The sequence below is a fragment of the Macrobrachium rosenbergii genome, chromosome 44 (genome assembly GCF_040412425.1).
Source record: "Macrobrachium rosenbergii isolate ZJJX-2024 chromosome 44, ASM4041242v1, whole genome shotgun sequence".
Lineage (NCBI taxonomy): Eukaryota > Metazoa > Arthropoda > Malacostraca > Decapoda > Palaemonidae > Macrobrachium > Macrobrachium rosenbergii.
Window position 1 is genome coordinate 9,821,407 of NC_089784.1, and position 27,006 is coordinate 9,848,412.

The following is a 27,006-nucleotide window of genomic DNA, read 5'->3' on the forward strand; positions in this document are numbered from 1 at the left end:
TATAATTGTATTTTACTGTGAAAGTAAAAGATTAAGTTAACATAAAATTAGCATAATTTTTTCATCCCACAGGAATAATTTGATGGATTTATCATAATTCCATATTGAGTTCAGCATCAGACGGCAAATGAGATCTGGTAACACTGGTCTGTCATCTTTTTAAACAGTGCGGGTTACTGTTCACTGTTGTTCATAGTCCCTGGAAAGTGAAATTGGTCGCAACGATTTCAAGCCTTTTGCAGCCAATGAAAATTTGCCCAACAAAGGGTAATCGATTAACATATCAGGAAGCATAACCTCTTCATGCTACTAGAACGAAGAATAAATGATTGACATATTCAAGCCCATTGTGAAATATGGTAAGCCAAGCCTCTACCTACGTCGAGACCACGCCCAGGCTAGCCAGGATTTTCACTTTACCTAAGGATGCTTACTTCAATCAAGCCTTCGCTATCTTTCGCCTACGTAATATTAAGGTAAATGGTAAATTTTGTGAATACATTAGGCTAGGCTAGCCTGTAATTTGCTATGTAGCGTATGGCCAAGCCTACAGGTTCATTTTTACTTGGATGTAGGTTAGGGTAGCCTATAGACAGTCACTACAAGTCACCAGCAAACAAAGAGAGGATTTGGAAGAGTCCAAATTGGTTACGACATTTGTCCTTAAATATCTTACCTAGTAACAGTAAATTTGTGAGACTTGTTTTTTATATTAAGTATATTTATGCCTAAGCAAGCATAAAGTAAAAAAAAATCCCCAGTAGGCCTATTGGGAACTGGTTTTGTCCTGTATTCTTAGCCTACTACCTTTAAGCATAAATGCATGTGCCTACATTTTGTTGTGGGTCATTTAATTGGGATCGCGTTATTGAGGCATGTCAGGTCCAGATCCCAAGTAGCTAATTGAAATGTTGATGGCCATTTTAGTAAGGTATGTCCTTAAGAAGGTAATTAAATTCAGGACAAATGACCAGCCAAGGTTTGATGATACATGTAGAGCTTACCATGACAAACAGACCAAATTAAACACATGGAGACAAAATCTTTCACAAGAAAATTACACCATTTTTGTTGAGTCTCACTGTGCTGCCAATGGAATTTAGGCTATCATATAGCCGAGAGAAATTACAACAATTCCTTAAAGAGGAGACTCAGCCTCTCATCTGTGGTGGACCAAATTGGCATCATCCATCATTAGGTCAAGCTCATCTTCCATTCCTCCACTATTAACAACTGATGGTAGATTGGTTACTGGCCCTAAGAAAAAAGCTGAATTGCTTCGTCAAGCTTTTGCAGCTAAGCAATCAGCTGAGGATTTCCCTCATCCTGAACCTATCCTTAGAAAATCTGCATTTTGCTCTAGGGATGGTAAGAAAATTCTTGATAATCTTGATAGCTGGGGTGGAGAAGATCCTGATGGTTTTCTTCCCTTTGTTTTTTTTTAAAAGTTTGTAGTGTGCTGTCTCGAAAGATTAGTAGATTATATAGATTTTTATGTCAACATAGTACCTTTGCGGATGAGCGCAAGCTTAGCAATACAGTGCCGCCTGTTTCAAAGAGTGGCATATCTGCAGACAGCAGTAACTACAGACCAATTTCTGTTCTCCCAGTGCTTTCCAAAGTTGCAGAAAAACTAATTTTTAAGTCACTATATAAGTGTGTGGAATCTAAAGGATTGTTTGTTGATAGTCAATATGCATATCGGAAGCAGTTAGGTAACTGTGATGCTTTTCAGTTTTGACATGTCATTTGCAAGAGTGTAGAGTACTTCAAATAGATTTTAATGATACTTTCAATTTAGTAAATCATAAACTTCAGAATCTTGGAGTGGGTAGATATGTTTTAGGTTTACTTCAAGATTTCCTTACAGGTAGGCAGCAATGAGTTTCTGTTGATGGGATCTTTAGCGAACCTAGACCTGTTGTGTCTGGAGTTCCACAGGGCAGTGTTCTTGGCCCACTGTTATCTTTTGTGTATACGAGTACAAGTGATATGGCTCTTGGCCTGGAAAACAAGATTGTTCATTATGCTGATGATGCTGCACTGGTTCCACCCAGCAAACTCATGAAGATCCGGTACTCGTTCTACGCCACTGGGGAAGCTCCTTCTTTGGGAGTTTCTGCCTCCTTCTCTCGAGAGAACTTCTCTGGCCTGATAGATTTGGCTTGTAGAACAGATTTCTCTACAGTCAAGGTAATGTTTTCCTCCCCCAAGGTTGATCACCTTATTAAGAATATTTTTAAGGTTCTCAAGATTTTTAGCTTTTTTAGAATGGGCTGTCAAGGTGTTAGCGAGAAAGATCGAAGACTGTCCAGATCTCACTGAAGACTTTGCCTCTGATTGGCTGGGGGTACTTTTGTGCATTGATAGGGCAGTAAGAGATGGCTCTTCAGAACTCACCTCCCTCTTTTCAGTGGGTGTGTTGAAAAAGAGGGAGCTTGGTGGTCACTCACCTTGAAAGGAGTCTCGCTAACACAGAAATCAGCTCTGCTTTTCACCCCTTTGGACAAGTCTCACCTTTTCCCGCAAGTCACTGTGAAGGAGACTCAGACTTGCAGAAGAAGCCTAGTCTACAACCGACCTTTTAGCTCAATCCACCAGACGTTCGAGAGAACTTGCGCCTTCCACATCAAGATCGTTCTCACCCTTACAGCCAGCCCTTTCACAGGGGAAATTGAAAATCCAGCCAAGACCTAGATCCAACTTACGACCTCCCACGAAGTCCATCAAGAAGTGGTCATTCAAGACCAACCCCAAGAAGTGAGAATTTAGTCCTCCATGTCCCAGTAGAAGCCAGACTTCTACTTTTTGGAAGGAATGGGCGCACAGAGGAGCGGAACCTTGGGTAATCAAGGTACTCAAGGAGGGCTACACCCTTTCTTTCATGAAAGATCCTCCCTTGGTAACATTGCCGATCGCCTTGACGGTGTATTCAGAAGGTTCCACAAAGTTTTTGGCTCACTCTCAGGAAGTTGAATCCCTGATCATCAAGGGAGCAGTGGAGGAGGTCGTAGATTGCCACTCAAAAGATTTTTACAACCACCTTTTCGTGGTTCCGAAGGTCTCAGGGAGCTGGAGGCCCATTTTGGACATCAGCTCCTGAATGCTTTTGTCCTGAAGACGAAGTTCCACATGGAGACAGTGTGCTCAGTCATGTCTTCAGTGCAGCAGGGGACTGGATGGTCACCCTGGATATGCAAGATGCGTATTTCCACGTCCCTATTCATCTGGGCTCACGGAAAGTTCTGTGCTTCGTCTTTCAGGGCAGAGTACTACAGTTTGAGGCTCTATGCTTCGGCTTGTCCACAGCACGGCAAGTATTCACCCAAATCCTTGCTTCTCTTGGGAATTGGCTTCACCCTCTGGGAATCAACATCAACTTGTACTTGGACAACTGGCTTCTCTGCTCTCCATCGGAGGAGAAGTGTGCGGAGGACATGAGAAGAAGTACAGTATTATTAAATTACACTCACTACTTGCTCCTATGGAAATACAAACCATAGCCTTTTATGTAGGAGTATTCCTCTGAGCAAGCTGCGAGTTTGTCACTGAAACTTTGTGACAAGGTAGTTAACAGGTGGTAGGACGGTTAGTGTGGAAGTCCCAAAATCACTTGTTGTCATGCTTTTCCTAATTTATCATATTATGTAATGGTGTTGTAAACTTTGCATAATTTTTGATTTTTGGGGGTTAAAGGTATGATTTTGCACAATTTTTCACTTTTGGGGTTAACCCTTAAACGCCTACTGGACGTATCATACGTCGACTAAAATTGTCTGTTGGGTGCCAAGTGGACGTACCGTACGTCGACTACAAAAAATTTCAACCTTTGGTCAACTTTGACTCGACCAAAATGGTCGAAAAACGCAATTGTAAGCTAAAACTCTTACATTCTAGTAATATTCAATCATGTACCTTCATTTTGCAACAAATTGGAAGTCTCTAGCACAATATTTCGATTTATGGTGAATATTTGAAAAAAAACTTTTTTTCTTACGCCCACAGCGGTAACTCTGCCGAAAATTTCAGAAATTCTTTTGTCATTTTGTCGTAATTTTTGCACTATTCTATATTAGCCGTTACATAAAGTTTTATATATGAAAATGTGCACAATTTCATGTACAATACAACAAAAAATAACTCATGGTTGTAGCTTTTATCAGTTTTGAAATATTTTCATATAAATCACGATAACTGCCAAAATTTCAACCTTCGGTCAAATTTGACTCGACAGAAAAGGTAAAAAAAATGCAATTGTAAGCTAAAACTCTTACATTCTAGTAATATTCAATCATTTACCTTCATTTTGCAACCCATTGGAAGTCTCTAGCACAGTATTTCGATTTATGGTGAATTTTTGAAAAAAACTTTTTCCTTACGTCCGCGCCAGAAATTCTTTCGTCACGTTGTCGTAATGTTTGCACTGTTTTATATTAGTCGTTACATAAAGTTTTATATATGGAAATGTGCGCAGTTTCATGTAGAATACAACAGAAAATAACTCATGGTTGTAGCTTTTATCAGTTTTGAAATATTTTCATATAAATCACGATACCTGCCAAAATTTCAAGCTTCGGTCAACTTTAACTCAACCGAAATGGTAAAAAAACGCAATTATAAGCTAAAACTCTTACATTCTAGTAATATTCAATCATGTACCTTCATTGTGCAACAAACTGGAAGTCTCTAACACAATATTTCGATTTATGGTGAATTTCTGAAAAAAAAACTTTTTCCTTACGTCTGCGCGCGGTAACTCGGCCGAACATCTCTGAAATTCTTTCGTCATGTTGTCGTAATGTTTGCATCGTTTTACATTAGTCGTTACATAAACTTTTATATATGAAAATGTGCGCAATTTCATGTAGAATACAACAGAAGATAGCTCATGGTTGTAGCTTTTATCAGTTTTGAAATATTTTCACATAAATCACGATAACTGCCAAAATTTCAACCTTCGGTCAACTTTAACTCGACCGAAATGGTAAAAAACGCAATTGTAAGCTAAAACTCTTACATTCTAGTAATATTCAATCGTTTACCTTCATTTTGCAATAAATTGGAAGTCTCTAGCACAATATTTCGATTTATGGTGAATTTTTGAAAAAAACATTTTCCTTACGTCTGCGCGGTAACTCGGCCGAACATCTCAGAAATTCTTTCGTCTCGTTGACGTAATATTTACACCATTTGATATTAGTCATTACATAAAGTTTTATATATGAAAATGTGCGCAATTTCATGTAGAATACAACAGAAAATAACTCATGGTTGTAGCTTTTATCAGTTTTGAAATATTTTCATATAAATCACGATAAATAGAAAAAATTCGACTTTCGGTCAACTTTAACTCGACCGAAATGGTCGAAAACTGCAATTGTAAGCTAAAACACTTACAGTCTAGTAATATTCAATCAATTAGCTTTATTTTTCAACAAACGGGAAGTCTCTAGCACAATATTTCGATTTATGGTGAATTTTGAAAAAAAAAAAAAAACGTCCGCGAAGTTACAAATTCATGCATCATTTTGTGATAATATTTTCTCTGAGTTGCTTTGATCGTTTTACAATTTGTTATATACCAAAATCATCGCAATTTAGTGTACAATACAAATAAAAAAAATAAACTCATTAGCTTTAACCATTGTGTTTACAGCGATTTGTATACTATTATGTTTTTTTTTTTTTGCTGTCATATATTCCAATATTTATATATGATGATATTTTTTTCATTTCTGATGGTTGCATACTAAACTTCAGGCAATGACAAAAAAAGGAGCCAAAATGAACTCTTAATCTTAAAAACTAAGCGTGCTGTGATTTTTGAAAAAACTTTTTTCCGCTTCGGCGCTAACTCACCGAACGCCGCCGGCATACGGGAGACGTTTTTGTAAATAGAGGCTCGGCGTTTAAGGGTTAAGTTACAAGTGTTATTTTGTCCAGTCTGGCAACTACATTATTGCTGAAGCTGATTATTATAAGTCTCCCTCCTCTTTGAACAGCTTTTCTGTTTACTTTTTTAATTAAGTAAATTAGCCATTTTGCATGCCCTACATGTTGCAGTTTGGTATTTTTTATGTGGAGTACTGAAACAAGTGTAGTACTGTAAGGCAGTCCCCAGTTTACGACGGGTCCGGCTTACGACGTTCCGAGGTTACGACGCTTTTCAAATATATTCATCAGAAATTATTTTCCGGTTTATGACGCATGTTCCGGGGTTATGACGCATTGTATGCCGATCCGACGGAAGAAATATGGCTCCAAAACGGCAGAATAATCATAATTTGGAGTTTTTTTTTTATGAAAAACTCAATAAAATGCAGTTTACATCGTTTTCAATGCACCCAAAGCATTAAAAGTAAGGTTTTCTTATGATTTTTGACGATTTTTTGGTTTACGACGATTTTCGGTTTATGACGTGGCGTAAAAATGGAACCCCCGTTGTAAACCGGGGACTGCCTGTATTAGGTAAATTTTTTGCATCTGTGAAGTTGTCGTACCAACTCTGAATTCATGGATATCAGTGTTATATATTATTTGTTATACCCTTAGAGATGTGATAGCTTCCAGATTCGTGCGACCTTGCCTTAGTATCCCGTAACTTAAGCTTTCCCTTGACTTGATTATGCCAGCATAGCTTTTCTGTCTTGATCTGAATTAGCAGTTTTTTTTTTAGTATTTATTTAAATATCTTGCATAGCCTAGCACTGCTTTGATACTATCGTATTTTTGCAGGATAGGTTACTTAGCTAGTGTGTATTATGACTTGGCGTAATGTAGTTATATCGGTACTGTTGATAGACAGTGCTGTAATTATGTCTAGTGTTGAGAACACCCCTATTCTCGATGTACCATTTGCAGCAGCCATATTTATAACCTTGGTTTAACATGTGCATTTGCAAAGATTGGTCACAGTCTCAGTGCTGTGTATGTAGCAGTAGGATGTGATAAGTGATGGGTCTATGTCTTTAAGCCTCGATTCATCACAACCCCTTGTTGAAGCACCCTGTTTCTGATGTTTCCATAGTTTCAAAAGCCTCTAAGTTAATGAAGATGAAGAGTTAATATGTTCACATCTCTGCATAAGGAAATGGTGTTTAGCTGTTGGAGAACCAGCCTAATAATTTATCTCCCTTTCCTGAGCATAGGGATTGCATCCACACACCTTGACATTTTAGTAGAGTGCCTTCTCCAGGGGGGTGCTTTTTGTTTCTGAGTGTGCAGTGCCAGTTTTGAGTGCTATCTGTGGCACTGGTGATTCATGTGAGCTCTGTTTTGGCTGTTATTCCAATGGCACCAGATGGTACCCTTAATGATAATGCCTCACGCAAAGAACCTAATGTCTTATTGGAAAGTATTCTCTTGACTTTCTTTTTTCTCTGATACCTTGGACTCTTGTTGGAACATTTTCTACATGATAGTTTGTCTTCACAAGGGAAGAGCACTATTTTCTGCTGGGTTGCATGACTCTCCTCTTGCACCAAGAAAAAGTAAAGGACTCATAACCAAGACACACTTGTGATTGGCCATGGATCGCTAATGTGCCCTTCTTCAGGCAGTGGGTGCTCAGCCTCTCTTACTAAGTTACTAAGTTTATATCTGTAGCAGTTAAACAGGATTTAGCAGCTTCCCTAATGCAGATTGGGCCCTGCCACACTCCACTGCCATCGCACATACCTTATTCTGAAATTAACCTTTCTACTTCTTCATACAAAGTATCAGGGTCCAAGGATAAGTCACAATCTTAGTTAGCTTCAGGTAGTCTTGTTACTTCTTCACATGAGCCTACAGTTAAAGTCGGCACACTTTTAGCTGCTTCTTTGAAGGACGTATGCTGTGGTGACTTTCATAACTTAGCAGCTGACACTCTTAGTAGCCACAACCCTTAATAATTATTAATTACCGCACTATTTACTCTTTACCAAGTAAAGGTAGATAGGGGAGGTGGATTAATGCTAGTTGCCCTTTTGTGAAATATTCTTTTCACTGAGTATGGGGAGGTTGGCAGCACTTATCTGATAGTGTTTTGTCCAAGGTTATATTATTTTAATAAGATTAACCTTTTAGGTGTGCCTCTGTTTTAATTAGGCATGGGAATGTGTGGTTAGTCTTGTTCATAGTTCATTTTTAGTTTTCTGAAAAGAAAACTATTGTGCTGGCTTTGTCCGTCCGCACTTAGATCTTAGAAACTACTGAGGCTAGAGGGCTGCAAATTGGTATGTTGATCATCCACCCTCCAATCATCAAACATAGCAAATTTCAGCCCTCTAGCCTCAGTAGTTTTTATTTTATTTATGGTTAAATTTAGCACATAATTGTGCATCTGGCAATGATATAGGCCAGGCCACCACCTGGCCATGGTTAAAGTTTCGTGGGCCACGGCTCATATAGCATTATACCGAAAGATAGATGTTTTCAGTGGTCTTGATTGTATGATGTACAGTACAGAAAACTCTATTGCGTCGAAGAAACTTCTGTGCATTTTTTTTTTTTTTTTTTAAGTAGTGGTGGTACATGGGAATGTGGGCTTAGGTGAAGAAAATAGCTTCTCTATACTTATCCTTGTATAAGGTTTGGGAAGGCAAAGTTAGGTTAGTGCCATAATGCAAGATGCCCTAATTGTAGTACAATACATATAGTGGTGGAACTATAGTGCGTGAGCCACCACAAAGAGCAGAAAGGGTGAAACTTTTTGTGATCAGTAACTTCAATTTTGTCTAAACCTTCGATTTTCTCACCTTTCTACAGTTCTTTACTCTACTGAGTAAAGAGGGAAGCAATTATTCCTCCCAGATGGCCTTATGTTAATTGTCAGACCACTTCTTTCTACATTTACTCTGAAAATTGCTAATCTTCAGATTACAGGGTTCAGTGACCATTCTTTCCTTCTACTACTAAGCTTTAGCATTATCGTTTTTCTGTTTTTCCTGCCTCTGATTCTTCTGTAAGTTTAAGGTGCTGGTCTGTTACAACCTCCGTGGTTAACTCCACTTTCTCTCCTTTTTCGTTTTCTTCAAGCCTGATATAGAAAATGATATTTTATAAAATTATTTACCTTTAAAATAACATTGATGCTGACATGGGTAAAGTTGAGAGAAAGGATTTTTTTTTTGAATTGGGGACTGGAAAATGGCCAAACTACAAGACTACAGCTATTTTGGTGTGTGGTTGGCAACTCCCCACAACTGCTATTAATTACCCTTCACTGTTTCTTGGTGTAGAGGTGGTGAGAAAAGTTAGTTTATTTCCCCATTGCATTGAGAGAGCAACCATTTCTTAATTACCATTGCTTTCTAAAAGTTTGGGAATGTAAAATGAGACTTCTTGTGTCTGTGCTATGGAGGCTACCTGGATAGCTTTACACCTACAGGACAAAGCTTCTTTAATTATCCATACACCTTTAGCCTGTGTGGGATGGCACACATTGATTGACAAGCAGTAATTGCATCATATGATAATTACCTTTTTGCACCATAATGTTTATAAATGATTTTTGCAGGGAAATATTCAGATTGCTTGAATGGGACATAATGATTATATGGCAACTCAATTGCAACACTGAGACTTCAACTTAATGGGTTAGAGCTAATAGTCCCCAACTCAGTGGGGGAGAGCTAATAGTTCCCCCAAAATCTTTTGCGGGGATAGTTCCGGAACCCACTGTAGAATTGCAAAATCCCCTCTAAAATGCATATAACTGCCAAATTACCCTGTACCCCTTAAACTAAGATGCTTATAACTGCCTATTTTAACAGTTCATTGCCAAGTTTAATAGTTCAAACAAAAATACACCCCAAAACATCATCCCAAAACACCCAAAGTCATCATACATTACCCTCCTACAACTCTATTCTTAAGTATATGCACCCCTAAAATGCTTCTAATTGCCTAATTTAACAGTTCATCGCCCAGCTTGACAGATCAAACAAAAATATACCTCAAACTATCATTCTGTATAGAACATATCTAAAATATGTGGGTAGTTTAGAATGACGGGACACATTCCTCCAAACAGAATGCTAGGTTTGTCACGCCATGTTAGTATTTTTGTGATGTATGATAAAAAAAATTACAGTAAGTTCTTGGTTTACCCAAGTGATATGTTTCTCCTGTCATTTTTTGTGATGGCACGTCTCAGCCATGCTGTACTCTGCTTGCTATTTAGCTCTATAATACGTTTATTGTGTTTGTACGGTAACAGTAAATTTAATGGATGTTTATTATATGGTACCTTCATCTTGTCTGGTTGATTACATGTACTGCTGTGCACACAAATATTTTATTTGTCAGCTTGTGCATTTCTTGTTGGACATTCATTAGCGTATATTCCATGTGAAAATTTAGTTCATGAACACAAATTCTTTGATAACATATTTATCATTAATGGATTTAGCTCTTTGCCTGTGTACTTAAATACGTTACTGTACTTTATATTACAGTGATGTGGTGAACCTGACAGTTGGTAACCTCACTAAAAACAGGCTTTTGTGGACAGCAGCCTCATGTCAGGTATGAACAAATTTTATTTGCACTGATTTCTGTATAGTTAGTTGCCCAAGTCCTTTTTAAGTTTGAATTTTTTTATAATGTTAATCATTCCCTTTTCTCCTCTGAAATCTCTTGTTGTTGCCTTATCCAAATATACTTGGTATTGTTTTTTTATTTGCATGTTTTTTGTACTATTTTTACATGTTAATGAAATAGTAAGAGCAGGCTGTTGTCCAGAATTAACAAAAATCATAGCCTGCAGCAGAATGATAATTTTTAAGAAGGCCTCTTCTGTTTAACATGGGGAAGATGGAACAAAAGCTGTATCTTGTCACAGAAGGTAAGATAATGTGGTGTGGTTTGGTATTACAAATGTGCAATTGCACTTTATTTGCATTTTTAGATATATATTTTCCAAATATCCCATGTCTGGGAAAGAACAGCAATGCCGTGAAAAAGTATACTGTTCATTTTTATGCATTTGAACGACTAATTAGAATTTCACGGATTGGTTGAGGAAAGGTGTATGATCTCATTTGTACTTGTACCCAGCTGCCTTCTTTAGCATGTCTGAACATCAGCTTTTGTTGATAAAGTCTGTAGTAAGAGGGCCATTAATAGTCAGAACATCAGTTTTTGATGCTTTACCCTAATTTGAAGATTTGAATTTCTACAGTGGACAAGAAGCATGCCCTGTCCTAGGTATTGTAATGTTTAGCATAAAATGGTAGTTTTTATATAAGTAACTTACCAAATAACTACATAGGCATTAGTTTCACTTAACCGCAGCAGTTCTTTCTCTCCTTACCTTGTTAAAGGATGCCGAGTTTTGGGAAGCCTGGTAGTACTGTGTACCAGGAGTACCCACCAGTTGTTTTTAATAGTTGGGTGATGGTTTTGTTTTTAACACTATATTGTGTGGTAATAGATTTCTGGTTGTATTCTGTGTACTGCGCCCAGAGCAAGGGCATTTATTTTGTAAGACCTCCTCAGTCTTCGGAGTACTCCTCCACCTCCCCTCTCATGGACATAGGGCACAAACAAATTGAATTCTTTAGCACTGTTGTACCTATTCTTCCCCAGAAGTGGGCAGTATTTAGTTACCTACACTAAAACTAGCGTGTTACCATGAATGTCAAATTTTGAACTGCTGCAGTTAAGTGAAACTAATAACTATGTAGTTACTTGGTAAGTATATATAAAACTTTATTTTATCATAAAAATGTTATTTTTAATGAATACCTGTTATCATATTGCAGTGTGTTCATAATGCTATACATGTATTTCACATGTAGTACTGCATTAGGAGGTGAAATTTTGTCTTGGGTATCTCCCATATGCTTTATTTTGTTCTTTTCCAGTTACAAGGGGACTGAATCGTGTTTCTTTCCTTTTAACCACTGGTATCTTATGTCTGACGTAGTTGGGCTTCATTTGCATATTGAACAGCAAGTAGTGGTATGTATCACTTTGTCATTTGATGAAGGATAGGAATGAAACTCCATCACCTGATTCCAAGAGGTAAGTAGCCAGCCAAATTTTCTTTTTTGGAAGAGTTAAACTTACAGAAATTTCAGCAGTAAAACCGTAAATCCCTAAATCATTGTAGATGGCAGCATTTCAGTGACATGTTTATCAAGTGATAATGAACAAGCAGCAGCATCATGAGCTCCTGATAATTCCATGGTCTCCTGATAATCTTTACATGGCAGGAAAACATCTGCACTAAGTTGTGCATATTTTAAAAATATGACATTTTGTTAAGGTTTTATCTATATGATCACCCAGTGATCTCAGTTTAGGAATGCATTATAGTGTCAGTATTTCCATGATCTTGATTTTATGTATGATGAGGACAATGCCAGTTGCTTGTCCACATCACATTTAAGTTTAGTAATGATAACATGAGTATGGTGGATAACCAAGCAGTAGTAGTGATAATGCTTAAAATCATAGCAACATGTGCGAAATATGCTAATTCACACAGTAAATGCACTATTGCAGAAAAAATGAAAATTTCACGCTGCAATAGCAACATTGCAGTAAATGAAAATTATTAATAAGGTATTAGGATTTGTGTGGGAGGGAAGTTTACTGGGTTGAAGTTCATAGTTACAGTATGAAGAAAGCAGGGTCTGTGTAAGGTTGGGCTTTTGTAATGATGGTGGTTTTACAGTTCTGGGGAAAGTGACTGATATTATTAGAAAGATTTTGGATATAGTATGTAATTAGTCTATTAGGGTTAAAATGTAATTTCTGCACTATCATGTCAAAGGGGTTTTAGAAGTTTCTTAGGGTAACATTTTCACAACCTGTGGAATTGCATTGAAGAGGCTGAAATTTCTGATATTTAAAAGAGGATTATTTCTTACTTACATGTTTGGTCTAGATAAGGGAGGGGAGCAACACTACTTTTTCCATTTTTAGTCTGCTGATTGTTACCAGAATTATGTAACTCGGTGATTAAGTTACCCCTGGTTTTCTCATTTTCTTTTAATTTGGAACATCATGTTAAATTAATGTAAAAAATTTGGAGCATTCGTAAATGCATTTTCCAGTTGCCCAAACTTTACTTTTCCAGAATGATGCGATTTTCAGATTCTAATAAAATTCTTGCACCTTGCATGTTATTGTTAGTCTTCTGAAATGATGAATCTTCTGCTTGGTCATGATCCACGTAGAAAAAGTTTTAAAATCATAACCTTTTCCCAAAGATGCTTGATTTTTTGTAAGTTAGCTATAAAATAAAATGAAAGGAATTTATGTAAAAGTGGAGGATATTCAGCTCATTGGTCTGGTTAAACCATCTTTTATCATACATTCCCAGGTTTTAATACCAGATTCTTGTCAGAATAAGATATTCAAATATTAATACAGCATAATTCCCATGCCTTGCATGTCTTTGTTGCTTTTCAATTTCAGTATACTGTAAAAAAATCTGTGGAATTTAAACCATTATTGATTGAATGCTAACTTTTATACTTGGAATGCCATAGAAGTGGAGAACCATTTTCAAAAAGTACCTTAATATAAAAGTAAACTAAGCAACATCAATATTCCAATTCAGAGATGTTCTGTAAAAAGTTCAGTTAACCTTGTCTAAAAAGTTTCTTTGTTTACGAAGTAATACATATGTAGATCAAACCACAGACAGATAAGTAGGTTGTTCCTCAGTAGATAGATATAAAAAGGCTCAGTTGTTCCTGTGGAAATACCATCAACCTTTACATAGTAATATCCTTTCAGTACGAGTTGGGAGGGGGTTGTTGAACTTGGTAACAAGGCAGTTAACGTGTAGTTACTTTCTGTACAGAGGTAGTGCCATCAGTGCCCCTCCTCCCACTTTTAGCCTTTTACTTGACCTCCATTTGTGCTTCTTTTCTTCAGTCTTGCTTCCGACCTCTAATACTTTTTTTAGTCCAGCTGTTGGGTTTTCTCCCAGTTCCACCTTTAGATCCTTGTACTTCATCTCCCTTATTTTCTGGATCTCTTTATTTTGTTGTCCAACCATTCCAATTCCTCTTTCCACTCAAGAATCTTAAGTTCTGAATGGCCAAGAGTGCTCCAGTGACTGACTTTGCAGCCTAAATTTGATAAAACTTTAATTAACTGGTGGTTACAGGAGTGAATTGGGGAACACCCCTAATTCACTGATCATCTTCAAGTGTTTTTAGGGACTTTCATTTTGGCTGTCTTGCAAAGAGATGTTTGCTGAGATGTACTTTTATTTTAGCTGTATTGCAAAGAGATGTGTGCTGTGCTATCTCTCTGCTGTTGTTTTACTGTTTGTTTTCTGATGATGTGTTTGCTGTGTTTTTTTGAAGAATAAAAAGACCAAAGATGTAGCGAGAGACATGGACAGCCTTGAGGGCACTTCATGCTTCCTCTAAGTGTTGATCCACATAATTATTATTCTTTTTTGCTGGGAGAAACTGTACATCCATAGTGTACCTGTATCCCATTATCATCTTGGGGTGGGAGGTAGCTCGCAAAGGTGCCTACTACTTACTCTCTTTGGATGACTATTTGGGTGATCAGACCAGTGCCTCCCCGTGGTAAGGTACTGTTCCGATTAACCTGTTTGCTTTCCACCACTCCTACTGATTACCAGGTAAGCAGATTTGGACCTCCTCAACATCCCTAGGAACCTGTATTTTGCAGTGTTTCTAGACTGCCAGGCAGCTGTGAAGGAGGAGGATTCTGCTTCTGCTGCTGCTTTGGTACCTGCTGAGGACAGGGATTCTCCTGTAGTGGTCGTGCTCCCCATAGAGGATCCTCCTGCTTCAACAGTTGCAGTGATGATGTTTCCAGCTTCAATCTGCACTCCAGCCTTGGAAATAAGCAAGCTTCAATCTGCACTCCAGCCTTGGAAATAAGCAAGACCCTGAGACTTTGTTGTCAAGCTTGTCTTCCTCCTCTTCCTCATCCTTGCTTCTCCCTCCCTACACAGGAGGTAGAAGGAGAGTTCCTAGAAGGCCTCTTGTTGAAGTGCCATTTGGCTCTGAATGGCACTCTCCCCGAGTCTATGGCACCTCATGATCACCTACTGTATATACTGGTAATCATCTAGCCACTGGCTGAGTTGGCATGGGCTTCACAGTTTGTGCTCGGTACCCCATCCCAACCTACTTGGACATGAGACTGCTCCCAGCTTGCTTTGTGTATGCTTAGTCTCCGGACTGTGTGCAGGTAGCACGGATAGCTGTACTTCCTTTGTCTCTTTGGGAACACACTGGGTAGACCACATGCAACTTTTTTGTGCTGTGCACTAGGTCCACAGACCAGATGCAAGCTAGCTTTTCCTTCTGTGCCTCCCCCAAAGTGCCAGCACTTCCTGCTTGTTTAGCATGTGCTAGATATCTGAAGCATGCACATGCCAAAGTCAGGTTTGTGTGTAACAGATCCACAGCCAGGGAATGCCAATACAGATCTCACATGCAACCATGCCACCACTTGTGTAGCTCAAGGTTTGCCAAAGCCTAAGGTGCACATACTTGCTGCCTTATTCCCCCTACTACTTGGCAGTATGGAGTATATAGTATAGAGAATTGTATAGGTGATTCAACACTGATTCTAAACATCCTTTGCAGGGTGGGTCTTCCATGGCACATGGTGTACTTTCAGGTATTTGTAGTGCTTTCTGACCACCACACTTAAGGACTGGGCAAGGTAGCAAACAGGTGCATCTTCCTTTTTCATGGGAGAGGAACCAGCTCATGCTTCCAAGGACCGGATGGGTCTGGATAACTTTTCTTGAGAAACACAGCAAGCTGAACTAGAGGGGCACCTCCAATAGATGATCATATACTCCACACTGCGGCCCTGTCTTGTCAATTGAGTTTACCCTTGGGTGCCCTCCTGAAAGTGAGATTGCTAGTCAGGGAGCTGTTGTCTTGGCTTGTGCAGCTTGTTCTGGGTGTTTTGGGCCAAGTAAACTCTCTGATCTTCAGATCAGAGTTCCTAGTTGTCAAGCTGATCATTTAAGCTCCTTCCCCTACTGCTTTTGCACCAGAAGAAATTCTACATCACCGTGGACACAGAGACTATTCCTTCAGTGTTGACTTTGTCAGTGTATGGGCTGATGAAGGCCCTTCCTTGGAGAGGATGCCAAGAGGACATGTCCTTCTTGACCTCTGAATATGGTGCAATGGTCTGTGCCATGACCTCCCTACAGGCTGCAATGTGGCTCAATTTTTGGTTGAACACATTGGCAGGCTTAGCTGCAACAAGTGTGTCATCTCAAGATGAGAGGGCAAAGTTGACGGTGTTGCTGGTTCAGGAGGAACTATTCACTTTCCTTTTGAACCAGAGAAGAATGCCAGTCTTTGGATGAACTTTATATTGGAAATGATCTTCCTATGAGAGTAGCATCACTCTCGGGAACAGTTCAGTTTTGGGCTTGCCATTGCTCTTTCCCAGAAGAAGAGAAGTAGGAAGAGAAGAGTGGTGTCGTAGAACTTTGTAATTCACCATGCAGTTTCTTCTAGACCCTCTGTGGGGGCAAAGATGTCTGTAGCCAAACTTCAAGGGCTAGCTAAGCCTTCAAGGTCAGGAGGAAGCCTCCTCTCCCTGCCACAGGCAAGAAAGGATGGAAAGGGAAGAAAAAAAAAGAGGAATGCTAGGGATTGTGATCCTCCTCCTCAGTTATCAGGAGTAAGGAGATACTTGTCTAGCCATTGGGCAGTGTGGCAGAGACGGTGTGGAGCCCTAGGTAATCTCAGTTCTTGAGGATGGTTACTGTATTGCCTGCAATTAATGCTGGCCTCCCTTTACTTGGAAAACCAATACTCTTCCTGACATACCTTCCAGATCCTCTAAAACTGCCCTGTTTGCAGAGGGAGTGATGAAGAAAGGTGCTATAGAAGTTGTAGAGGACTGATCCCTAGCTGAGGAGGCAGCAGGATTTTTACCAGTTCAAAGCTTCTTGCTTTGGCCTGGCAACTATCCCATAGGTGTTTACATGGGTTTTTTCATCTTTGTTTCAGCTTAGGGTCACTCGTAGGGTATACTCATGCTGCATGAGTAGTTTGGTCTGCTGTACCATCATGCTGTCAGCCAAGTGTATTTCAGGCAGGTGGAATATTCTGGCACACTAGCTCAGTCACTCCCTGGTCAGACTGTAGGAGCAGATTGGCCTCTACATCCTAGTAAAGCAGAGAAGCTTTTTGAGCTCTGAGGTTCTTCCCTGGGCAGAGATGGAAGTCACTTTCCAACACCCCTGGGATGTATAAGCCTTTCTGTCATTCAGCCTAATTCATTGGGTGATCAGCAGGATGTTTTACCCTGTGTCTCAGGATGACCCTAGTTGCTCTTCATTAGCCTTGAGTGACATCCAGATCTGCTGACTCATGACTGAGGTGGTGAGGAAGATTGCCCATGGCTCTCACTCACTTATGTTAGCTGCATGGTCAGATGTACCATAAGACTTCAGTCTCTTCTGCTTCATGCATGATAAGACTTCAATCTCTTCTGCTTCATGCATGGAAGTGTTGACTGCCCCGGGTCTCAGGATGACCCTTGTTGCTCCCCATTGGCCTCTAGTTGAGTAGTATCCAGGTATGCTGACTCTTGGCTGAGATGCTGAGGAAGATTCTCTATGACTCGCTCATTTGTCTACTGCATAGCCAGAGGTACCATAAGACTGTTCACTCTCTTTACCTTTGTGTATGGAGGTTATCCAGCATATCTTGTGAGAGAGAGGTTTTTCTGGCAGGATTGTGAAGGAGATATCGAAGGACTTGTCATTCCTCGTGTGTACAGGAAAAATGCCATCCATGATTTGTGTCAAAAGGTGTCTGTCTCTAGTCAGAGCATGTGTCCTGCAGATTGCAGATGTCCTCATTCACCTTCACTGAGACAAACTCATCTCAGTCTCCATGGTAAAAGGCTTACTGCTCAGCCATGACCCAGGTTTTCAGACTGAAGTGCTTGGATCTCTCCTCTTCAGTGGTGTTATTTATCTTTATGAGGAGTTTGAGTAGTCAAGGGAGATGTTACTCTTGTCCTCCACAGCCTCACCCAAGTACTTTAAGAGCACTTCAGGGATGTCTTGGATTTCTTTTGCTGGCCTTTAGCCTTAGCAAAGCATATTGGGGAGTTACCATGGTCTTTCTCATCTAGTCCAGCTCTTTCTTTTGAGTTTATGGTGAGAACCTAGCACCCATCAGTTTCTGGCAAGCAGTTTTTTTTTTTTTTTTTTCTTGCTCCAAGGCTTCATAGGTGGTGACCTGGAGGGGGTGCTTTTTAGCCTGGTGGGAGCCATCAGCATGTGAAAACAACCTGCACTGTTCGTCCAGAATGCTGATATCTTATTATTACTACAGGTAGACATGAGAAGGTGGTGTCCAGGATCACACTTTATGGCTTTGTGAAGTAATCAAGTGAGCTTATGACTCCGCAGAGGAGAATCACCCACCTTACTCATGCAAGAGCCAATGAAGTCAGGAGTGTGGGATTGTCCCTAGCTTCTGGGGGAACCTATATAGCACTGCCAGGTAATGAGGGCAGGTATCTGGCAATGATAACCTTCACTTTAACAGGGATGTTACCCACAAGTCCTTGGATACCTTCTCCTTACAGGTTGTGGGGGCATCCAGCTCCATTTGGACAGAGAAGTATCTTGCTTGAGTGCTTTGTTTGTCTAGGGATGTAACATGAATGTAGTTACTAGTCTCTTTTTTCCCTTCTGCAACAGCACCTAGGTTGATGTATCAGCTGGGATTGGACTTTATACAGGTAACTACACTTTGAGCATCTAGTTTTATAGCATTATCCTAAGGTGCATTTCCCTCTGCCCATCGCTGAACATGGGGTTTGGGGTTATGGACCTATCTCTGAACCTTCAGTTGTATTAGCCAAAATGGCTACGCTTACAATGTGCAGTCCCTTATAGGGGCACATGGTTCTCCAAATTTATTCGTATTTGTTCTAACTTTAGCAAGGCTCTCATCCCTCACTCAGGTCAAGGTCCCTACCATTATTACTCATATGCCAACTGAATAGGTGGTTACAGGAGTCATTTCATTTCTTGATCACAATCATGACCAGGATCATGGCATTTCCACCAGGTTGGTTGTCGATATTTCCATTTAGTTGACAGAGTTGACCTCCCACATAGGGAGCAAGTCTCCTGTAAAAGGTGATGGTATGTATTTCTGTATGAAGAAATATCAGGTATTTAAGGTAATTTATATTTTGCCAAGATATTCAAACCAGGGCCTCTTATCACAGTTTCAACTTTAACCACCCTGCTTGTCCCTGAGGCCAAAGAAAAATGTGCTTGGAGACTGGAGGAGATTGATGGGGACTTTCCCCACTAATCCTCCATAACCACCAGGTATTTTCCAGCTCATGCTGGAAGAAACTTCTATATAAAGGCTGTGGCTTTTATACCTAGGAAAAATTCAAATTTTAAAAGTTTATGTTGTGGAAGGTCTAAGAAATGATAGGTGGTAGTGTAAATTACGAATAAGCAATAAATTGCAAAATTTTATTTTTGTACACGTGCTAGCTAATTTACTGTAAGTGTGGAGCACTAACAGAAATAAATGTAAATAAAAAAGAAAATATATAAAATTATTTTATACACCTACCTGCCTACTTTAACAATCACACTTGCTTAAGTACTTTCATACTCCCATACAACAATGTTATAAATAATTTTTTCCTTTTATTTTTTTCTTATCTTTCCCATTGCACCCAAAAAAAATTGTATTTACAAGTATGTGTATGTATGATATCTTATGTTATTATGAGCATAGTTTTTCTCTTGAAGAAATCACTGGTAAATAAAAATGTTTAAAAATAATTTGAATTTTCCTAGGATACAAACCATAGCTGTCATAAATGGAGTTTCTTGTGCAAGGTGTGCTTCAGCCGTCTCTGAGACTAACTAACTAGATAAACAAAATCCTGTTGGGCAGGCAGGTCTATGAATCACAAGACTTGATATGGCTTGGCTTGTCCATTGTGTGAATCAGCCAGTTTGCCAACATTTAAACCGCTATGATGGGAAAGCTCAGAACAGCAAGGGGTGGCACTGGAGGGTAAAGCTATGTTTTTATTCCAGGAAAAATACAAATTTAAAAAAATTTTCTTCCAACAGGATTACAACCCTACACTTTCATAACTGGAGCTTCACCCTTAGGAGGGAAGATGATCTTCAAAATGTTCTGCCCCTTCTGTTGGAACTGTGCCTGGGAGGAGAAACACCTTCCACTGGAGTGGCACTGCAAATTGAGGGGTGCTGCTATACCCCTGGTTGGGTGTGGAGGCTTAGAAGACAAGACCTGCAAGAAAAAAATGTCTTGGGGGTTCTCTCGTCTTATATCCATGGCCTTCTGGATCAGCTCTACAGGGCAGTAGGAGGGGGAACCCTCGAGAAGGCTCTTCCTAGGGGACAGCCAAATCTGAGAGATGTTCTTATGGACTACTGACAAGAATGGCTCCATGCTTCTGGATTATATATACCCACCCCACTTGCTATACAGGGGATGAGAGGGCCTTCCCTGAAGTTCTTAATGGCTGTCCAATACTCTGGAATGACTGCATCCTTTACTTCCATTAGCCAGGCCTTCTAGCACCTGTTCAACCAGGAGATTGCTCTGATGGTCCTGGTCAGCATGGAAACTCATGCTGGCCAAGATCATCAAAGCATTCTCCTGGTTGAATAGTTTCCACATTGTTGAGCCTCAGTCTCTTCGTTTGGTGGGATAATGGAGGCAGCGAGTTTCTCTGACCTGGCTGACACCAGGGTGTTCTGCATGCCCACAACCAGGTTATTCAGTTTAACCATAAGCCCTACATCAGCAGAGACTGAGGTAGGTGGAACAACTGCTTGACATCTGGGGTGGTGGGGTCAGCCAGTATCAGTCACCTCTTATTTTATGCAATAAGCTTATGGACACCATCTCCTCAGGTGCCTCCATCTCGGCCAACTTATCCTATCCATCTCGCTCCACTCCGTCGTGCCCTGCTTCTGACAACATCTCTGCACTGCTGATGGAAGATAACTCTGCTGATGACACTCTCTGGGATGAAGCATGGGTCTTAGCTACACCATTCTTCATGCTGTTGCTCTGGCAGACTGGGTGGGAGCTAGGTAACATTCAAGGAAGGGAATCCTTGGGGCAAGTTCCACTGGCCCTGTTGGAAGAGGAATGGTGCTCTGGGCAGCGGGATCTGGACCTGTTCTGCCACTCACCATCCACTCCTGGACCTGCTGGCTCTTGAGTGGGAATGTCTCTGATGTCTGTGTAAGTGCCTTACTGATCTGCTGTGCCGCTCACAACAACTTAGGTGGAGGAACAGCTTCTCCTCGATCTGCTCTGTCTCTGTGATCAGCTCCTCCTTGATGCTGTCCTCGATGATCTGTTATGACCTGCTGCTCTGCTGGAACTCTGGTAGAATATGCTTCTCCTGGAGGAGGACCTATCGTTCTGATGCTGTCATGGGCAGAATGGAAGGCAGAAGAGATAAATGACGATCCTAAGGAGGCTATTGAAGGGGAGGGGGCCCTTTCTGTTCTCTAATGCCACTGCTAAATGACCCTTCTCCAGACACTGATAATTTGAGGGGGGAGAGGGAGGCAGAGGCAAGTGAGCCAGAATGGAAACGTTTCTTACCTCCGGAAGTGCCATCTCTGCTTCTGCTGGCATGTTGCAGGATGATTGGAGGCTGGGAAGTCTCTCCTAACTCCGTTACCTGTCCTGTCTTGCGTATCTTCCCCATGAAATCTAAAACCTTTGCCAGCTTTTCTGACATTAGTTCCTCAGTAGATCCCGCTGAAGGGATGGCAGAAACGATAGAGGTGTGGCAAGAGGAGGAGACCTTGGCAAGGGGGGAATGACAGGTGGCAAAGGAAAAGGGCTAAGGGTTGGCTACCTAGACGAATTGCTACTTCTTGTGTCTCGTCACATACAAGGCTCACTTGAGGTGTCTGCCACCCCACACACTCCCTTTCACTTGGCTTCTGTCAGGGGAGAGAATGTTATAGAGGAGATGCAGAAAGTGCATGTCTGCTATCAGGGACAAATTTGCTGCACGGATTACCTTTGCCCACAAAACACAAATTCAGGCTTGATTTCCTCCATGAAAGCCATAATAATATGCACAGGCCCCAAAAACAAGTAGCATATACACAAAGCACCACAGGCACAGGAGGTTGACCATGTGGACTGCATATCACGAACAAAGAGTACGAACACTATGACCTCAGCCCTTCCAAATCTCATGAAGTCTCGCAAATTTGGCAATCACCAGGCCACAGGAGGAACCAGTAGAAGAGAGCAGCACACTTGCAGCAGCAATCAAGAAATAACATACATGCGTCACTCACAAAGAAAAAATCTCTGCATACAATGGGAGAACACGCAGGACAATCAGCTGCGAATGTAGTGGGTGAGCTAGGCAGTCTCAGGTTGCATGACTCGTCATAGGCCTACTCGACAGGATTTTGTTTTTTTTAGTTGGTCAGTGATAGCCAAAGCATACCTTGTGCGAGAAACTCCATTTATGAAAGTGTAAGTTTGTATTCCTGTAGAAACAAGTGTCTTTAGTAGTGCTTGAAGCAGATAATGAATTCTTACTTGTGATATTTGAACTAATTTTATGGATTCCTAATTGTTTATTGTATATGATAGAATGTTTATTTTGTAAAAAGAAATTTATAAAGGATGAATCCATGCCTCTTAGACTTTAGTTACTAGTTGTAATTGTTGTAAACAGTAATGACCAATTCAGTCTGAGCTTGTGTACTGCTCTTGAAAGCGTCACTTGCAAAGTTCACTTTACCATGTGAACTCTATTATATTCAAAGATTTTCACTGTATATTTTTAGTAATTTTCCTGATCAAAAGTATATCGGTATAAACTAACGTTTTACTTATTCTTCATCCTGCAAACTTTTTGGTATCTGAATCTTGTATTAAACTGTTTTGATTCCATGACTCAAGAAAATAATCCTGATATTGTGGGTGTACATTAATAACCATGTCTTAATGAACAATTAAAATGGAGTGAATACTAACAATTTAAATCTTATGTGAATTTATTTTCTGCTCTAGATGGACTCTTGCTTTGCATGGAAAATAACAAGGCGTGTGTTCAAGTCTACCTTTATGCATTTGATGTCGGAGTAGTGAATTGCATATTTTCTATTCATGTGTACTGTATTAAAAAAAATAAAAAAATTCATGTTAGACTGGGCTAAATGGTATCATTTTCCACAATGTTTTTGGTCAGAGAAAAAATATCTATTCAAAGGAATGTTTTGATTTCCTGTAAATTTTTGACTAATATTTGTGCATTTTAGTGCATGAAGCATGAGAAATTTCAAGGATACTCTTTACCACAAATGCAAGTACACGACAGAAATTTTTCTAATGTGAGAGGGCTTACTAGTGCACTCATGCCATAAAAAAATGTAGCAATTTACATGTGAATTCTTTTGATGTGACATATATACAAGAATTTACACCTTAAGGTAAAAGGTATCTGTGAATTCTTTTGATGTACTAATATAAAAATTTACACCTAGAGGTATCTTACCATTTAATATAAAAATCATGGTTACCATTTGACATGGTATTGAAAAGTAAGTAGAGATGCATATTAATCTACAATAATAATGTTAAGGGAATAGACTAAACTAAGCCAACAGCAGTTACCACGTTCTAGACAAATCTAGTAGCATACAACCTAACAAAATACTAATTGGTTTCATTAAAGATGCATCATTAATGACAAAGAAGGAATAAGCATTACTAATGGACTAAAACATAACTAATAGCAAAGAATAAGCAACTGTCACAGGAGTACGACATAAGAGTGCAAACGAAGTAAAAAGACAATGGGGCCTCGTTAGGAGATCTTGGAGCGAACTTAGAGCAATGAGTGCTTACGTGAGGCCCCCTGAGAGGAAAGAGAGAGAGAATGGGCGTCCTGATTCATGGGTCACTGCTCTTAGAGGCTGCTAGCTGCGAAGGGGAGGAAGGGCTACGTGAGTCTCAGAGGTCAAGGTCAATCCACATTAGGTTAAAGAAAGACTATCAACGAATTCTGAACTTTGAAGCATGAACTACATTTCCACCCAGGAAGTAAAGAGATTTTCATTTAATCATAGGAATATTTAGCACACCTATGAAGCAAGGAAAGTTGAAAAGTAACGTGAGGACAGATCTTTTTCTACTGCACTAAGAATATTATCAGTGTACCTAGCCTGTGAAGAAATCAGGGTCAGATTAGTCAGAAAGAGCAAAATCCAGGTGGATTACGGAGAGAAATAAGGGTAATTAAAAAATGTCTAGTTATGATGGACAACTATTTCTCACATTCATAGAGTGAGAAACTAGGAACTTTGTCAAGAAATTGCTACAGGGAAAGTAATTCAGAATTCGTGATTTAGAAATATGTTCCATGATTAGAATACTAAAGCCATTGTCATCATAGCAACAACATCAATAATTAAACTAAAGAGAAAGCTTCATTAGACGGAACAGACTTGATAACAGCATTGGCATACTAATGTCACTTTCAATAACTAAACCAACTTTATTGTCAACTTAAGAGCTAAGCTATCATCTTCACATGGCCAAAATCTATTAGAACTAAACTAATTGGAAACAATGGATGTTTGCTGATTATTATAATGCTCACATCTCATGTTGAAATTCAGCTGAAAACAGTGAACTTACGCTGAAATGTATGTAAATGATATGTTGGATATGAAACTTAAATATTTCAAGTAAGGCATTGTTTTGAAAGAATTTAATATATTCAGTCATTTTCACACTCCAATAGAGTAATAAATAGTGTGAATAAGTACTGAGAGGACATGATACTAAAAGGACAGCTGAGAAGGGTTAACAAAACTTTCAAGCTTTCAACTCTGGGGATAGGTATAGACTCCTCCTAGTGACCATTACCTTGGCATAAATTTTTTTGTCACTATCTTGCAATATGTTAAATTCTTTCTATTTCAATGCTATAGCTTATCTACCTTACGCTACCACTTTGACAAATTGTCAGCTTCATGCTAAGTTACTGTTCACGACATGTCAGTCTGCTACAAATGCTAAAAATTCTAGTTCATTGCTATAAAAATTTTGTTCAAGTTTCATCAAATGACAAAAGAGAGAGCAAATACACAAGACATAGTCAGACCACACAGATTAGTATTATTAAATCTGTAAATTAATTATGTCGCACCAGAAAGGTATTCAATCAATGTTTTCTTAACTCACGTTCCACAGTACAATGAGAACACTAGCTTTAGAGCAAGCATCAAGTCTTGCTTATTTTAATCTAAAGCATTGGAAGCAAAGGCTACATTAGATACTTTGTACAGGTTTCAAAGAATTCAGATTATACACCCATGTATTTGCTGCATCCCCTGCCATTATAAGAGTAATTAAAACTAACGCACTGGTAATGCAACTCACAGTTTAAGACTTCTAACACACAAACAGTAATGCATTTATTAAAGTTTTCAAGTATAAAGCTGGTTTTCACAGATGACTAACACTTTGTAGCAAAGAAGAGTAGCAAAATAAAGATGAGGGAGAAGTCATTCTTATAGCCGAAGGGAGCTAATATACTGTCGTCTTCAAATGATTAACATTTTTCCTTGTAACTGTGTAGTCGAAGAAACATAAGGATGTTAACATTGTTTAAAGCATTTTACATGAGGAAGAAAGTGGTTGGTTTGTGACCCCCACAAAAAAAATTTGTAAATGATATTATTGTATGGCAACCAAAATTTTCAAAGCCTGAGGGTTGAATCAGTGACAAAGCACACCTCAGCTCAGTTTGTTAATGGAATTAATGTTCATGCCAATAGGCAGTGTTATTAAATTTAATTTTCTTTTGACCCTTAATGGTTTTGATAAAATCAAAAGGATTTGAAAGTTGTTTCAATGGAAATGATGTTTTATATATTCCAATCAAGTATTCCTCTTGTGGAGGTATAATGGAATGTGTCACGGTAGTCACACAATACTGATGGTAATAATTCTTTTACTGGATTAAGAATTTAAACCAAAATAACCTTTGCATAAAAGTGAGCAGGAAGTATATAGGGGTGGTTTTAATACTCCCTAGGCTATCATTATAACATTGTCAAAAAATGACACGTCAAAAAAGTTACAAGAACTACTAACTGTCAAACAGTTTCTATGGAGCATGAAGATGATATTAGTGAAGTCAAACTTTACTCATAATATAAAGTCAAAGAAAAATGTGTAGAAAGTTAGATTCCATTACAGGACTGACAAAAAATTATTTTACTTTTAATGCATAACTGAAACCATGGTCATGGTTGCATAACTGCAAGCAGAAAAATTCCAAACATTAAATCACGAGTTTGAAAATCGTTTCAAAGCTTTCAACCGTTTGCTCAATGAGGAGTCTCAGCATAGATGTTTTATGGGGACAACTTTAGCAAACTAAGCGATCACTGGAAGAGATCAAATTCCCAAGATGACTCTTCAAATGGCTGACCTTCAAAAAAGGTATAAACTTTTCACCTAGCATTTTGCATATGATAGTGAAGCATGCAACGAGACAATACCTAATCATGAGGGAACGGAACACTAATGCACCTCACGGGACTACCTTGATGCATTCTAACAAATGCCTTAGCAAAGGAATGAAATTTCTTCATATAATGATAGGTTATGAAGACTATATAACCTACTTTTCATAATCAATTCTGAGAGCAGTCTAACTAAAAAATGAGTTAATTTTTGTTATCACCTTTATTATTCATTACTTGTGTACAGAGCCAAGAGATGTAGCTGCTATTAGATTAAGACGAGCCTAGTATTCAAGACAAATATTTATACCCATCTCATACCCTAAGCAAAACAAATGAAACCGGAAAATAACTGTTCACTTATGCAACATGTGAAAAATACAATTTCATGCCTTTTGCATAAGTCAGGATTCCAAGGGATCACATAACCTCAGTGATCTACAATAGACAACTATTGTTGAAAGGCTGGGCAACAGAATTTTTAGTGG

The 27,006-nt window shown here is 39.2% G+C and overlaps 2 protein-coding genes across 29 annotated transcripts in view; one reads left to right on the forward strand and one right to left on the reverse strand.

Annotated features, from left to right (window-relative positions):
* Nucleotides 1–27,006, reverse strand: part of sei (seizure) — a 538,215-nt gene that overhangs the window by 7,619 nt on the left and 503,590 nt on the right. For 7 of the 28 annotated variants that reach the window (XM_067087714.1, XM_067087716.1, XM_067087728.1 and 4 more), the window contains one exon: nucleotides 23,889–23,963. The exons of the other annotated variants lie outside the window; for them this stretch is intronic. In XM_067087714.1, coding sequence (XP_066943815.1) covers nucleotides 23,934–23,963 — 30 coding nt within the window. In that variant the 3' untranslated portion in view covers nucleotides 23,889–23,933. The remainder of the gene's footprint in view (nucleotides 1–23,888; nucleotides 23,964–27,006) is intronic. 28 annotated transcript variants of the gene reach the window in all.
* Nucleotides 344–20,564, forward strand: LOC136829334 (uncharacterized). Its single transcript, XM_067087738.1, has 4 exons — nucleotides 344–476; nucleotides 10,440–10,509; nucleotides 11,850–12,009; nucleotides 20,093–20,564. The coding sequence occupies exons 3-4, from the start codon at nucleotides 11,969–11,971 to the stop codon at nucleotides 20,421–20,423; spliced, it is 372 nt and encodes a 123-aa protein (XP_066943839.1). The 5' UTR covers nucleotides 344–476; nucleotides 10,440–10,509; nucleotides 11,850–11,968; the 3' UTR covers nucleotides 20,424–20,564.

Coding starts and splice junctions, on each gene's coding strand:
- LOC136829334 (XM_067087738.1), top strand. CDS start 11,969: ATGAAGGATAGGAATGAAACTCCATCACCTGATTCCAAGAG. Junction 12,010..20,092: donor CCATCACCTGATTCCAAGAG/GTAAGTAGCCAG, acceptor TTCTTCCAACAG/GATTACAACCCTACACTTTC.